At 45.1% G+C, this 17,068-nt stretch overlaps 1 protein-coding gene across 1 annotated transcript in view; it reads left to right on the forward strand.

Annotated features, from left to right (window-relative positions):
• The window catches only part of tbcd (tubulin folding cofactor D), a 400,428-nt gene that overhangs the window by 333,887 nt on the left and 49,473 nt on the right, over nt 1-17,068 (forward strand). The window contains exons 30-31 of the mRNA XM_070857568.1: nt 14,739-14,822; nt 15,793-15,951. Of these exons, the coding sequence (XP_070713669.1) occupies nt 14,739-14,822; nt 15,793-15,951 (243 nt within the window). The remainder of the gene's footprint in view (nt 1-14,738; nt 14,823-15,792; nt 15,952-17,068) is intronic.

Below are 17,068 nucleotides of genomic sequence, written 5' to 3' on the forward strand. Positions count from 1 at the left end.
CATTTGTAAATCGGAGGAAGTTCAATAAAAGGCTGCTTCAAGTTGATGGGAGCATTGAAGACAATCATCTAATCACATTGTGGTCAATTTTGAGTTTATATTGTGTTTGTTGAGGATAATTTAAGAATTTTGGAGACAGATTACGGCATTTATAGTAATGGGGCCTGTAATTTCTCAGCCAGTATTAATGACCACTCACATGCTGCAGAATAGCGATGGGAGAAGGTTCATTGAAGAGCATTATGTGCCCAATCAAAGAGGTAGCAGACTGATGAGGAGGAGGAGACCTTACACCCAATGCATTTACAGGGAGCAACGTTCATATCTGAACCTGTCCGATAGAACATGCGTTAGAGGCTGCACTTCCGAAAAGAGGTCATCAGTGAGATATGCCAACTCATTAAGGCAGACCTGCAGCCTACCAGCACCATCAGGACCGTTGAAGTTAAGGTTACTGCGGTACTTTCCTTCAATGCATCGGGCTCCTTTCAGGCCTCAGCTGGCGACATTTTCAGCATCTCTCAGCACGCCACACATTGCTGCATTCGATAGGTGTTTGAAGCCCTTTACGCACGTAGGATGGACTTTATAAACTTCCCTATGACCAGGGAGGCACAGTGAGAGGGCTTTGGGGTTCTCGAGAATAGCAAACTTCCCCAAGGTGCAGTGTGCAATAGAGACTGTATGCAAATCGCCCTGCGAGCACCTTTAGAGGATGCAGAAGTTTACCGAAACCGAAAGGGATTCCACTCCCTGAATGTGCACCTCGTTGTCGACCACAAGCAAATAATCATGGCAGTAAATGCAAATTTTTCAGGTAGCATTCATGATGCACACATCTTGCGTGAGAGTACTGTCTCTGACCTGTTTAACGGTCAGCCCCAAGGTCACTGCTGGATGCTGGGGGGGATAAAGGATATGGCTTTGCTAGCTGGCTCATGACCCCCCCGCCCCCCTGCGAAAGACTCAGACAGAAGCCGAGAAGCGCTACAAAGAAAGCCATTTAGCCACACGCAATATCGTCAAAAAGACAATTGGAGTGCTGAAGCAGCGCTTCAGATGTCTGGACCACTTGGGAGGCAACCTACAATACCACCCTTAGCAGGCAATACCACCCTTAGCAGGTCGCTCAGTTCATTGTGATGTGCATAACTTAGCTATCAGGAAGGGACAAGAATTGCCAGATGGGACTGCCGGTCCACCTCCAGAGTGAGGGGAGGCGGAAGAGGAGGAGGACGAGGACCTCAGGGAGCACAATCAGCCTGGCGATGAACCTATGCCCCCACCCCACCCCTACACCACAGGAAAAGCCCCGTGGTAGTTACGCAGCTGCAAGACTGTTGTGTCAGCAGTTCATAAATGAACGCTTTGTTTGAAGTTACATTAGTGATAGTTACAGTTACGTTACGTTATGTTTCATCCTGGCCTGGCCATTGCTTGCAACCCTTGTATTGATGTTTAACCTTCTGTTATTAAAAGACACTGCACAACAATTGTAAGTTAAATAAAAAATCTTTATTAATTTAACACTTGAAGTAAACTTTTTTATAAAAAACAAACATATACATTAGAGAAACAATATAATAGAAGCTAGAAGCACCCATCTTCCCCCTCCCCCGACAGTCAACACATTTTTTAGAACGATAACAATAACTCCCACAACAATTTTTCAATAACAATTAAAATATAACAGCACACAAGCACTTCCCCGCCCCCCCCCCCCCCAATCAGTCAACACATTTTTAATAACAATAACAAGTATTACAAAACCACCCATTCCCCACCCCCCCCTCCCCAACCATGCAAAATATCTTCCTGCAGCCTCGCTTCCCTCTACCTCCCCTGGTCTTAACCCCCCCTTTCCCACTTACCCCCCTCCTTCTGCCTGAATTAACCCTAAGCCGTCTTGCAGCAGGGCACCTCGAGCGCTGCTGCTATCGGGGGTGACGGTAGCAGAGTCAAATCTTGGCAACCTGGAGAAGACGTTTCTGAAGAAACATCTTCCAAGTCAGAAGCAACTGCTTCCTCCTGACTCGCATCTGTCGGCATAGGTGGTCCGGCACCTTGTGGTGCAGTGCTATATCCCGAAATCATCGCCTGCCACATGGCATCGACGGAATCAGCCGTTCTCTGCATTGCCACAACCAGCTGCGCCATGTCCTCTGAAATACGCACTGAGAGTGCAGTAATGTTGCCGGTCAACCCCCTATTGCCTGGAGGAGCTCTCGACCGATGTCGACGCTTGCCTTAGATAGTGAGACCATGTCCAGGTTGACATCCGCCTGTCTTTGCGCATGCCTACCTCGCCGAACCAACCTCCACGGGGTCGGCGTGGACGTTGGACCGCTCTAAGAGTGCCCTGCTGCAAACCGCTTGGCCTCGCTACTTCATCCGTTGATGAGGGCGTGGCCGCAGTACATTAGACCCTTGAGTTCCTGCCTCAACCTGCGTTGAGCAGCATGGTTGAGGCTCCTCATCTTCCTCCGTGGTCTCGTCTCTGGTAGTAAGGAGGACCTGGACTAAAAGGGGCGACACTTCAGGGACCTCCATGTCCCTGCGATGTGCCTGGGGAACTAGAAAACATAATTGAGATTAAAGCAGAGAAGGGGAGGCCAGGGTGACATGAGAATGATTACGCTGCACAGGCATATATAGGAGGAGCAACGCTACTGCAATAAATATCACTGACAGACGTTACATATAATTAACAAGAGTACAGAACCTACATGGCATTACAATATGATTTCATGATCCCAGCATTAATTACGTAACTACATTATTCATAAAGTATACTCAAATGGCATTAAATTACTTTAAATTACCACTGGGTTATACATTACCCACGTGGCGCAACAACGGGATCGGCACCATCATGGGTGGCCAAACGATTATGTACCCCGACAAGTGCTGAGGCCCACTCCTCCAGGTCGGTGAGAAGGTACAACTCTGCAGGCCCTCCTCCTGTGTGCCTGCGCTCTGCACGATTCTTAGATATCTTCTTCTGGACAGGTGACAAGAGCATGGCATAGCAAGAGCATTGCCAAATAGTTAATTATATATGGTACCTATTAGATTGATTAGATTATTATTACAGCCTCAAGTGAGACAACCTTCACAAGCAGGCTCCAAAGACAAAATGCGCTCTCTGTCTCCCACCCTTTGTCTTCTGAGCAGATGACCCCTGACCTCCCGAATCATGGGAAAAGTTAATTGAAAAAAAAATACGCACGTGCGCAGAATGTCCGTTGCTATGGACGCCGGCCTTACACGACTGAATATATCGCTATCACCCATTTCACATTGCTACCGCTTTCGTCCAAATAAAAAAATGCGAAACTAGCGGTTTTTAAAATGGGTGATATACCAGCGGTTCTGAAAAGTGAGACAACCACTACCGGCAGATATATCGCCCATAGATATAAATGAAAAGTCTAGCCCTTAATGTCTCATCCAAAGGCAGCACTTCCTCGGCACTGTATTTGCTCTGTGGGGCTTGATCTTGGAGCCTTCTGACCCGAGCTGAGAATGCTACCAACAGAGTTGAGCATGCATACACAAAAAAAACTAGTCTGTGAGGTACCCTTAGCAAACCGAGAGATATACTACCCCTGAAATACACCAGATTTAGTAGTTTTCAATATACAAGTTGTGATGAAAAATGCATGAATAAAACTGAGAATTACCTCTATCGTCCAATATATTTATAACACCGACAGCTCAGGAGGTGCAAGTTCTACATTTTTTATGGGCACTGAGAAAAATTGAATATAAGGTACAATTTAGGAAAACTAAAGCTAAAAATGCGGAAATGGTAAAACAGGAAATTAATGGATAACAGTGTTTAACAAGTTTAAGACTATACAAAACAAATATTTTGAACAACCAATATCTGCTCTGTAACATTCTAAGAAGTAACATTATAGCAAAACAATGCCGCCATACTACAAGAATAAACAGACTTGAATAAATTGCAAGAATTCAGAAACACCAGTTACCTCCACAATAAAAGAATGCTTCAAGAGAAAAAGAAGAAAACAGATAAATACACTGTACTGGAAACATATAATATTTAAATTCTACAATACACCACAGGTCCATCAAAAGAAAAGATAATTAATGTTTACGTGTAAACCCTTTGTCAAAACCAGAACTGGTGTGTGCTTCCAACATTTTTTGTTTTTGTAAAATTAATCTTCACTGAGAAATAATAAAATACCCCAAATTAAAAGAATGTAGGTCATAGGAAATCCCCACCATTAATGAGTTCATAACCAGTTCCAAGGCAAAACAAAAGATGCTTTTATACTTAGTCTTTCTGTTCTTGTTTCGGGATAGAAACGTCTAAGCCCCATTCCGTAGCTTTTAAATTCTGTGTGGCAAGGGGCACTGATCCCTGCTGAACAACATTAGACATAAAGTGGGACCAGCTGCATGACTTTACTCAAAGACACGGCCTCAAACCACTGGCACATTTTTGTGCATTGACAATGCCATTGGTTCCTGGAACATTGGGTTATTTACACGGTCAATAATTGAAGGTCCTAAGCTCTGGAATTCCCTCTTTCAACACCTCCGCCTCTCTATCTCTCTTTCCTCCTTTAAGATGCTCCTTAAAACCTACCTCTTTGACTGTCATCTGCCCTAACCTTATATGGCTCGGTGTCAAATTTTGTTTTGGTAGCGCTCCTGTGAAGCGCCTTGTGATGTTTTACCATGTTCATCATCATCAGCAGCAGCAGCAGCAGTCCCTCGGAATCGAGAAAGTCTTGCTTCCACTCTTAAACTGAGTCCTTAGGTGGCTGAACAGTCCAATACGAGAACCACAGTCCCTGTCACAGGTGGGACAGATTGTCATTGAGCAAAGGGGTGGGTTGGACAGGTTTGCTGCACGCTCTTTCCGCTGCCTGCGCTTGATTTCTGCATGCTCTCAGCGATAAGACTCGAGGTGCTCTGTGCCCTCCTGGATGCACTCCCTTCACTTAGTGCAGTCTTTGGCTAGGGACTCCCAGGTGTCAGTGGGGATGTTGCACTTTATCAAGGAGGCTTTGAGGGTGTCATTGTAACGTTTCCTCTGCCCACCTTTGGCTCGTTTGCCGTGAAGGAGTTCCGAATAGAGCGCTTGCTTTGGGAGTCTCGCTTTGCATGCGGACAATGTGGCCTGCCCAGCGGAGCTGATCAAGTGCGGTCAGTGCTTCAGTTCTGGTCGAGGACACTAATGTTGGTGTGTCTGTCCTCCCAGGGGATTTGTAGGATCTTGCGGAGACATCGTTGGTGATATTTCTCCAGCGACTTGAGGTGTCTACTGCACATGGTCCATGTCTCTGAGCCATACAGGAGGGCAGTTATTACTACAGCCCTGTAGACCATGAGCTTGGTGGCAGATTTGAGGGCCTGGTCTTCGAACACTCTTTTCCTCAGGCGGCCGAAGGCTGCACTGGCGCACTAGAGGCAGTGTTGAATCTCGTCAATGTCTGCTCTTGTTGATAAGAGGCTCTCATGTTAAAGCCGCAATATAAACGCAAATTCTTGTGGCTTGCAACCAACAGTGTGAAAACTGCACATTATCAGTTGGCTCTACTTTTAGAATGTAACCATGCCCATAGACAAGCCAAGTCATCGAAAGGTAAATAGCAAATAATTTTTGCAATCAATAGAGTAATGTAGAAGTTGTGAATTTGAATATCCTTCTAATTAATGAGGGTTGGATGTAGTGATATGGGAACAAGTTGGGAGGTGTAATTAGAGTGGGAGAAGACTAGCGTGGAATATAAACACCAGCATGCACCAGATGGTCCGAATGGCTTGTTTCTGTGCTGTAGATTCTCTGTAAAATCAGACTTCAGCAGCACTGAAGGCAGGAAGAAGTGGAAAAGAACTTGTTAACCTGTTGTTTAATATTTAGGGGGAGAAATTTGTCTCGCGCGTACTAACGGGGCACAGATGACTTCTCGCAGGGGGCAGCTACCGCCTCCCACGGGAGCTAGCGGAGGCGCAAACAGGTAGCGCCCCACTCCTGCTGGTAGCACCGTGCGCAGCGACCCATTTTCACCATGGAGTGAAAATTCAGTCGCGCCCAGCGAGGCCGCCGCCCCTGGCAATGCCAGCGCCAGCTTCGCGGGTTGCAAACTGGGCCTCTCTCCGTTCACAGGGCAAAAATTGAAGGGGAGCTGCTGCGCGCACTTTTTTTTAAATGGCCAACTTACCAGTCGCAGGATGGCATTGTCCAATTCGCGGGGTCCGTGATGCGATGTTGCAGCTCGGCACGCTGCTACTGGACTGAGCTGCTGCCACGGCAACCCGGTTCCCGGTAGTGAAGTGGTGGCCCCTTCTACCCGATGCAGAGTCGGCAGCATGACCTCCCCTTTAAAGGAAGAGGAGAGCCCTGTGTTCCCGCCCCGGCGTCTAGTGCCCCAGCCCTGCCCCTGAGAGAAAGTGGAGAGCGGGACCTCCGCGTTGGGCACAGGAAGTGCCGCCTCGCAGCAATTACTGTCCCCACATGGGGCAGTACTGAATTTTGGCCCCTTAATGTTTAATATCTTACATTATTAGTTAAAATGTTGTTTATGATAGGCATCTTAACAATAATTATGCTATTTTGGGTACTAAAGAAGAATGGTAAGGATGCAAAAAGCTAAATATAACCATTGCAACATATTGGTTAAGAACATGGCACATTAGAACAGCAGTGTACTGTGCCATGAGCTGCTAGGATACAGATAGGTTCTGTGAATGCCTACACAACAGTCTCATCAGGGGGAAGCTCAGAATAAAAGAGTAGGGAGGGAAATCAGATGGAGGGTTTGCCACTTTTATGTATCTCTTAGTTCATGATATTGTGACACTGGAAAAAACCTAGGGGGCCTGCAGACCCTGTTAGGCAAGATGGATGGGTAGATCACGGGAAGGGAGAAAATTGTTTTTGAATCTTCACACTTCCGATTTGGAAAAGAGTGTGAAGTAGTGGAAGGATTCACAGGCTGATTAACCATTTGACAGGCAGTGAAGTGAACACTCTCCATCGCTGTAATTATCTTTATACCAGCCAGCAGGGTAACTAGCCCTATATGTCGGGGGCCACCCATATCACCATCCACAGGACACAAGTATCCTGCTGGATATCAAGCCAGAATTCAGAGCCAGAGTTCCAGTCACCACTTGCCCGGGACTGGCTGTACCTTCAGACGTGGGTGGGAATGTTTGTACTAAGCCAAAGGCTTGCTCCAGGGAGAAAGCAATAGCACTTTATAAGAAGACAAAGAAATTGGATTGGAGTTTGTTGTTGTGGTGGTGGATAGCATAAAATCAATAAACTCAAATGCATTGCTCGTATGTGCTTATAAGGTTCTGGTTTATCGCAATAAATTTATAATCCCCAATGGTTTAAGTGAGTAAATACAGAGAGGTGTTTTTGACCTTTCATTTTGATCAGCTCTACTGGAGTGGCAGTGCAGTTACTACAGTTTAGCAAGATGCCTGGGAGGGAAAATGTTGGTCATTGTTCCCACTCCTTTTAATGTTTTTATTGCTATTGAGCAATCACTGACAAAATAAGCATATGGGTGCTGAGTAAGGACAGGATCAGGCTGGGTTGTGGTAACCATGGTTTTATAACCTGAAGGTTCTTACTATTCAGGATTACACAAGGTGGCCACTTAGGCAACTGTGTGTGTCACCATCTCTGACCGAGATGGTTTGGGGAGCAAATGGAAGGCGAAGAGAAAATACAGAACTGCCTTTACTGCTGAGGTGGTAATATGTAAATACATTTATTTTACATAATTAATTAAGCTATAGATATTTGCTTAATTTTTCCAAATATTTGGGCTTAGATTTTCCAATTGACCTGATTGAAGTCTTTAAAATTATGAAGGGGTTTGATGGGGTAGACGTAGAGAAGATGTTTCAACTCGTCAGGAGTCCAAAACTAGGTGCCATAAACATTAGACAGTCACTAATAAATCCAATAAGTAATTCAGGAGAAACTTCTTTACTCAGAGAGTGGTGAAAATGTGGAACTCGCTACCACATGGACTGGTTGAGGTGAATAGCATAGATGCGTTTAAGTGCAAGATAGGTGGAGACATATGGAGGAAATGAATAGAAGGATACTGTTATATATGTAAACTTGTATATACTTTGTACAGCCACCAGAGGGCTCATCCCCTGGAGTTCCAAGGGATCCCATAATCTCTTGCAAGCACAGGTACTTAAGGAGGTCTCACAAGATGGAGAGGCACTCTGGAGACCTGCAATAAAAGACTACGGTCACACTTTACTTTGAGCTCACAGTATCCAGTCAGACCCTTTATTCATACATAACAACTGGCAACAAGATACAAATGACGAACCCAACAATGCAGAGAACAGTGGGCATCGTGGAGAAATTCTCGGAGGGAGATGATTGGGAAACCTTCGTGGAGCGACTCAACCAATACTTCGTGGCCAACGAGCTGGAAGGAGAAACGAACACCGCCAAACGAAGGGCGATTCTCCTCACCATCTGTGGGGCACCAACGTATGGCCTCATGAAAAACCTGCTTGCTCCAGCGAAACCCACAGAGAAATCGTACGATGATTTGTGTACATTGGTCCGGGAACATCTGAACCCAAAGGAAAGTGTTCTGATGGCGGGGTACTGGTTCTACACCTACAAATGGTCTGAAGGCCAGGAAGTGGCGAGTTATGTCGCCGAGTTAAGACACCTTGCAGGACATTGCGAATTTGAAGGACATTTGGAGCACATGCTCAGAGACTTTTTCGTACTTGGCATTGGCCATGAAATGATACTTCTTTTGACTGTAAAGACCCCAACCTTGAGTAAGGCCATAGCGATAGCCCAGGCGTTCATTGCCACCAGTGACAATATTAAGCAAATCTCTCAGCACACGAGTGCTGCTACAAGCACTGTGAACGAAGTGATGTTGTTTTCAAATTGCAATGTACAGGGCAGGCCCCACATGCCTGCAGCTGCATGTCCGCAGATGACTCAGTCCACCATCAAGGGTGATGAATGCAAGGCCATTAACACCTTGTTGGCGCTGCGGGGGTGATCGTCGCTTCCATTTATGCCGCTTCAAAGGGTATGTTTGCAAGGGCTATGGAACAATGGGACACCTCCAATGTATGTGCAGGCGAGCTACAAAACCTGTTAACCCTGCAAACCACCATGTTGCAGAGGAGGACAGATCCATGGTGGATCACGACGAACCAGATCCTCAGACCGAGGAGCCAGAGATATATGGGGTGCATACATTCACCACAAAGTGTCCCCCGATAATGCTGAAGGTTGAACTAAATGGACTCTCGGTGTCAATGGAACTGGACATGGTCGCGAGCCAGTCCATTATGAGCAAAAAGACTTTCGAGAAATTGTGGTGCAGCAAGGCCTCAAGGCCAGTCTTGACTCCAATTCGCACAAAACTGAGAACTTACACAAAGGAACTGATTCCCGTCATCGGTAGTGCGACTGTAAAAGTCTCCTACGATGGAGTGGTGCACAAGCTACCAATCTGGGTGGTACCGGCAATGGTCGCACACTGCTGGGAAAGATACGCTGGAACTGGGATGACGTCCGAGCGCTCTTGTCTGCTGACGACACTTTGTGTGCCCAGGTCTTAAACAAGTTCCCCTTGCTGTTCGAACCAGGCATTGGGAAGTTCCAAAGAGCAAAAGTGCAGATCCACCTAATTCCGGGGGCGTGACCCATCCATCACAAGGCGAGAGCAGTACCGTACATGATGAGAGAAAGGGTAGGGATCGAGCTAGACCAGCTGCAAAGAGAGGGCATCATTTCGCCGATCGAATTCAACGAGTGGGCCAGTCCGATCGTTTCTGTCCTCAAGGGAGACGGCACCGTCAGAATCTGTGGTGATTACAAAGTAACTATCAATCATTTCTCCCTGCAGAACCAATACCTACTACCAAAGGCCAATGACCTTTTTGCTACACTGGCGGGAGGAAAGACGTTCACGAAGCTGGACTCGACCTCGGCCTACATGATGCAGGAACTGGAGGAATCATCGAAGGCCCTCACCTCACCTGTATCAACATGCACAAAGGTCTCTTCATTTATAACAGATGCCCATTTGGAATTCGATCAGCAGCGACGATATTCCAGAGAAACATGGAAAGCTTACCGAAGTCGGTCCTGTGCACGATGGTCTTCCAGGACGACACCTTGGTTATAGGTCGGGACACAAGTGAGCATCTACAGAACCTGGAGGAGGTTCTTAGTCGACTCAACTGCGTGGGGCTCAGGTTAAAACGCTCGAAGGCGCCTGAAGTGGAGTTCCTGGGGAGAAGAATCGCGGCAGACAGCATCAGGCCCACCGATTCGAAGACGGAGGCAATCGAGAACGCACCGAGGCCACGGAACGTGACGGAGCTGCGGTCGTTTCTAGGACTCCTGAACTGTTTTGGTAACTTCTTACCGGGTCTCGGCACACTGTTAGAACCACTGCACGCCTTACTGCGTAAAGGAGATGAATGGGTATGGGGCAAAAGCCTGCGGGCCATGTTTGCCACGCACGGACTAACTGATGTCCTTGTGAGCGACAATGGGCCATGTTTTACCAGTGCCGAGTTCAAAGAATTCGTGACCCGCAACGGGATCAAACATGTCACATCTGCCCCATTCAAACCAGCATCCAATGGTCAGGCAGAAAGAGCAATGCAAACTATCGAGCACGGCTTGAAGAGGGTAACTGAAGGCTCACTGCAGACTCGCCTATCCCAAGACCTGCTTCGCTACCGCACGAGACCCCACTCGCTCACTGGGATTCCACCTGCTGAACTGCTCATGAAAAGGGCACTTAAGACAAGGCTCTCGTTAGTCCACCCTGATCTACATGAACAGATAGAGAGCAGGCAGGTTCAACAAAGTACATATCATGATAGCGAAAATGTGTCACACAAAATTGAAATCAATGATCCTGTATTTATATTGAATTATGGACACCGTCCCAAGTGGCTTCCTGGCGCTGTTGTGGCCAAAGAGGGGAGCAGGGTGTTTCGGGTCAAACTTTCAAATGGACTCATTCACCGGAAACACTTGGACCAAATCAAACTCAGATTCACGGACTATCATAGAAACATAGAAAATAGGTGCAAGAGTAGGCCATTCGGCCCTTTAAGCCTGCACCACCATTCAATGAGATCATGGCTGATCATTCACCTCAGTACCCCTTTCCCGCTTTCTCTCCACACCCCCGATCCCTTTAGCCATAAGGGCCATATCTAACTTCCTTTGAATATATCCAATGAACTGACATCAACAACTCTCTGCGGAGGGAATTTCACAGGTTAACAACTCTGAGTGAAGAGGTTTCTCCTCATCTCAGTCCTAAGTGGCTTACCCCTTATCCTTAGATTATGTCCCCTGGTTCTGGACTTCCCCAACATTGGGAACATTCTTCCTGCATCTAACCTGTCCAGTCCTGTCAGAATTTTATATGTTTCTATGAGATCCCCTTTCATCCTTCTAAACTCCAGTGAATACAGGCCCAGTCGATCCAGTCTCTCCTCATATGTCAGAGCTGCCATCCCAGGAATCAGTCTGGTGAACCTTCGCTGCACTCCCTCAATAGCAAGAACATCCTTCCTCAGATTAGGAGACCAAAACTGAACACAATATTCCAGGTGAGGCCTTACTAAGGCCCTGTATAACTGCAGTAAGACCTCCCTGCTCCTATACTCCCAGCCATGATCTTTTTGAATGGCAGAGCAGGCTCGAGGGGCTAGATGGCCTACTCCTGTTCCTAATTCTTATGTTCTTGTGTTCTTATACTCAAATCCCCTAGCTATGAAGGCCAAAATACCATTTGCCTTCTTGAGCAACCCACTTTGGACCCTACCTTCTTTGACCCCCAAACACACACACCAGTGGCAACTGACACCGTGGTTAGCCACGAAACAGAACCCATCATCCGCAGCAGCCCAGCAGGACTCACCACACCAGGCAGCCCAGCGAGGGCCCAACAGACAGTTCACCAATACCAGCATCTGCACTGAGATGATCAACCAGGGAAAGGAGGGCCCCAGATCGTTTCACCTTGTAAATAGTTACACTGTTGACTTTGCCGGGGGGGGGGGGGGGTTGTGTTATATATGTAAATTTGTATATACTTTGCAGCCACCAGAGAGCTCATCCTCGAGTCCCAAGGGATCCCATAATCTCTTGGGAGCACAGGTACTTAAGGAGGCCTCACAGGCTGGAGAGGCACTCTGGAGACCTGCAATAAAACACTTGGACCAAATCAAACTCAGATTAAGGTCACACTTTACTTTGAGCTCACAGTATCCAGTCAGACTCTTTATTCATACATAACAGGTACGTTGATAGAGTGAGATGAACGAAGGAGGTTAATGTGGAGCATATAAACACTAGCATTGACCTGTTGGGCCGAATTGCCTGTGTTTGTGCTGTAAATTCATAGAACCACAGAATAGTACAACACAGAAAGGCGGTCATTCGGCCGATCAATTCTGCACCTGCTCTTTCGAAGAGAAATCCAGTTAGTCTCACGCCGCTCTTTCCCCATATCCCTGCAATTTTTCCTCCTTCAAGTATTTATCCAATTCCCTTTTGAAGGCTACCATTGAATCTGAATCCACCACCCTAACAGGCAGTGCATTCCAAATCCTAACCACTAGTTGTCTAAAAAAGTTTTTTTCTCATGTCGCTTCTGGTTCTTTTGCCAATCTCCTTAAATCTGTGCCCTCTCGTTATTGATCCTTCAGCCGTTGAATACAGTTTTTATTTATTTACTCTAGCTAAACCCGCCATGATTTTAAGCACCTCTATCAAATCTCCTCTTGTGTATCACCTCTCCTTCTCTGCTCTAAGACAACTTCAGCTTCTCCAGTCTATCCACGTAACTGTAATCTTCATCCCTGGAAGCATTCTGATAAATCTCTTCTATACCTTCTCCAAAGCCTTTACGTACTTCCACAATTGCACAGGTGCAATACTCCAGCTAGGACCAAACTAGTGTTTTATATAAGCTTAGCATAACTTCTTGGCTTTTGTACTTTTTAGCCTCTATTTATAAAGCCCAGGATCCCAAATGCTTTATTAACTGCTTTGTTAACCTGTCCTACCACCTTCAAAGATTTGTGTACAATCACTCCCAGGTCTCTGCTCTTGCGCTCCCTTTAAAATTGTCTTTCCTCATTCTTTCTACCAAAATGTATCACCTCACACTTGTCTGCCTTGAATTTTATCTGCCATACGTCTGCCCATTCCACCAGCCAGTCTATGTCCTCTTGAAGTCTTTTACTACCTTCCTCAGTGTTTACTGCACTTTCAAGTTTCATGTCATCTGCAAATTTCAAAATTGTGCCCTGTATCCCCAAATCCAAGTAATTAATGTATATCAAAAACAGCAGAGTTCCTAGTATTGAACCTTGGGGAATGCCACTGTATACCTCCTTCCAGTCCGAAAAACATCCATTCACCACAACTCTGTTTTCTAATCCTTAGCCAATTTTGTATCCATGCTGCTCCTGCCTCTTTTATCCCATGGGCTTCAATTTTGTTAACAAGCCTAACATGTGGTACTTTATCAAATGCCTTTTGGAAGTCCATGTACAGAACACCAACTGCACGACCCTCTTCCACATCATCAAAAAAACCTTTTTAAAAATCTATGTAAAAAATGGTAAGCTGTCTTCAAGCACATTGCAACGAGTTGAACTGTTACTGTGTTTAACTTAAAGTAGATTTTCTTCTCTAATTTGTGTCTGTTTCTCTCTCCGTAGTTCTGGCTGGATAGAAAATAATTGACTGGAGTGAGCTATTTAAAAGATATAGCTTGATAAAACAGGTTTAAATCACTGTGTTAAAATGGTAACTATGCTTTTTCTCAGTTCCTTTGGTGAGAGGAAGTAGGTGAGATATCTAAATTGATTTGGTGTGGATAGGGTAGAAGCACATTCTCAAGGAAAACGCATCAAAAAATGTAAAAAATAAAATAAAAATCTTCGTGGGACAGCATTTCTTCAGACCTTGTGGTGAATAATTCTCGTGCCTTCAACATTTCTATCCTTCTTTAGCCTTTCATAGACATTTTTATTTCATTTAATACGTGAGGGACAGTTGGGTTTAAAAAAAAAACCTTGTCCCGCTGTAGTTTCAATGTATTATCTCCCTATCTCTGTAATCTCCTCCAGCCCCACAATCCCCCATCCCCCGCCGCCCCGAGATGTCAGCACTCCTCTAATTCTGCCCTCTTGAGCATCCCTGATTATAATTGCTAAACCATTGGTGGCCGTGCCTTCTGTTGCCTAGTCCCTAAGCTCTGGAATTCTCTGCCTAAACCTCTCCGCCCCTCTACCTCTCTTTCCTCCTTCAAAACGCTCCTGAAAACCTACCTACTGCCCGAATTTCTCCTCTTGCGGCTCGGTGTCAAATGTTTTATCTCATAATACTGCTGTGAAGTGCCTTGGGACGTTTCACTGCGTTAAAAGCGGTGAATAAAAACAATGTGTTGTGATTATTTACTTGTCACACATCATAAGTGTACATTCGGGCCTGTTTCTGATGTCTCAATTCTTTGGGGCCTGTATCAGTTTTTTTGGTGGTCCACTTCACTAGGTTTCTCAAGGTTGGTATCTTTATACGGTATTTTATTTAGTTGGCAAAATTTGTCTTGACCTTCACAGTTATTTTTCAGTTAGACCTGAAGTAAGCAGAAGTTACTCGGAGTGCAGTACCAGTTTTGTTTTACAATTATCAACAGGGTACGAGAAGCTGCCATGACAAGTTTGATGGAATTAACAACACTCCTGGTGCAAACTCACCCTCAGCTTATCTCTCCTGATAAGTGAGTATAAAATTCTTCACTGGTTTCGGTTATTATTTTAGTTTATTGTGAGATTACATATCCCTTTATTAACTACCAGATGTTAGGCACTCAATATAACCTGTATATTAATTATGCTAAATGTTAGTGAATTTCATAATTGAAAATGGGCAAAGATTTGATATGAAATACTTTTTTAAATTCAAGTTTCTTTCTTGTAAATTCTCCCTATGTCAATATGCCCTTGACACTTTTGCTGTCGAAAGATTATGCAGTCTACTCTCAGACCACCAGCTATGTACCATGTAGTGACTGCAGAAGATGTTAGGGACTGCAAGGTGTGACCATCCCTTTTCATTTCCTAGTAGGATTGTGCACCTCAGCTCTGAGGAGTCCAATAGCCTGGGACCAGGCCTCGAACTGAATACATGGGACAATGCTGACACGATTAATAACTGTACTCATTTTAGTTTGCAGTTGTGTCATGGATTCGGACAACTAGTAAGGTAGATGTTGAAGCTTTTGCTGTGTGCAAATTGGCTGCTGCATTTCCTGTTTTTCTCTTATTTCTCATCTACATGCTGCCCCTTGGCAAGATCGCATAATACTCCTGTGAAGCATCTTGGGACGCTTTACTACGTTGTTCTTGCAACAGTGACCACACTTCAAAAATACCATTGGATGTGAAGTGCTTTGCGATGTCCTAAGATGGTAAAAGGTGCGATTATAAATGCAAGTCTGTCATTCTGTCTTTCCTTGAATTTATATCGTGCCTTTCATGACCTCAGGATGACCTAAGATGCTATACAGTCAATGAAGTACTTTTTGAAGTGTAGTCACTGTTGTAATGTCGGAACCGTGGCAGCCAATTTGCGCACAGCAGTGCGATAGTGACCAGATAATCTGTTTTATTGATGTTGGTTAATCTTTTAAGAATTAAAACCAGAGAATTCTGTAGCATTGGCACTAACTTTTTCCAGCTTCTGTGCAGTTGCAGACAAATGATGTGCTACTTGGCTCAACTGTCAGCTGAGAAGATCGATCGATTCCGAGCACATGCTGGCTCAGTTTTTCTTCGAATCCTACACTTTGATAACCCTGTAGTTCCACATATTCCACACCGGGAGGAGCTAGAGAACATTTTTCCACGGTGAGTTGTTAAAAGACATGTTAAAAGACTTGTGCTCTCACCATTTCAATTGACTGTATAACCTGTTTACGTCCACTTTAATACAATTTTGAAAATTGCATATAACTGAAATCTATGTAAAATGTGTATTAAAGGTTGATGCACTGGATTAAACAAAAAGGTTTTTTAAGTATAAACAAACAATTCTGAATAAAGTGCTGTAAAATATGCACCCTTATCAGAAAAAAACTTTCCCGGTGTTGAAGAGTGAGCACAGGATTGATTGGGGTGGGGGAAGGCTGAAAGCACAGATGAAGAGTTATGAAAGAAAGGAGATACACACCCAAACAAAGTGGATTCTGAAGCGAGTCCCAAAGAGAAGCACTGTAGTGGCTGAAAAGTGGGCTAATTAAAGTAATACAGAGGACTGCAGTAATCTGAATTGTAGAAGCTGATGCTAAAACTAAACTTCCAACAGCTTTATCTCTAATTAATTTGAATTTGATTCTTTTAGCTCTGTTATTTAGAGAAACAAAGTAGAAATGTGTTGGGAATACATCAGTGAAAACCATTTATACATCTAAAATCCAACATTAGTACAGAATAATTATTACGTTTAGTCATGGCAAATATGTAACTGGTAACTCACTAATTTAAACCTATAAAGGTACCTTGAATAGGTATCTTGAAGTCGCTGGAGAAATACCACCAACGATGCCTCCGCTAGATCCTACAAATCCCCTGGGAGGACAGACGCACCAACATTAGCAACATCCCCAGAATTGAAGCACTGACCACACTTGATCAGCTCCTGTCACATTGTCCGCATGCCAGACACGAGACTCCCAAAGCAAGCGCTCTACTCGGAACTCCTTCATGGCAATCGAGCCAAAGGTGGACAGAGGAAACGTTACAAGGGCACCCTCAAAGTCTCCCTGATAAAGTGCAACATTCCCACCGACACCTAGTAGTTCCTGGCCAAAGACCGCCCTAAGTGGAGGAAGTGCATCCGGGAGGGCGCTGAGCGCCTCAAGTCTCATTGCCAAGTGCAGGCAGTGGAAAGAACATGCGGCAAACCTGTCCCACCCTCCCTTACCCTCAACGACTGTCTGTCCCACCTGTGTTGGACTGTTCAGCC

The sequence above is a fragment of the Pristiophorus japonicus genome, chromosome 16, assembly GCF_044704955.1.
Source record: "Pristiophorus japonicus isolate sPriJap1 chromosome 16, sPriJap1.hap1, whole genome shotgun sequence".
NCBI lineage: Eukaryota > Metazoa > Chordata > Chondrichthyes > Pristiophoridae > Pristiophorus > Pristiophorus japonicus.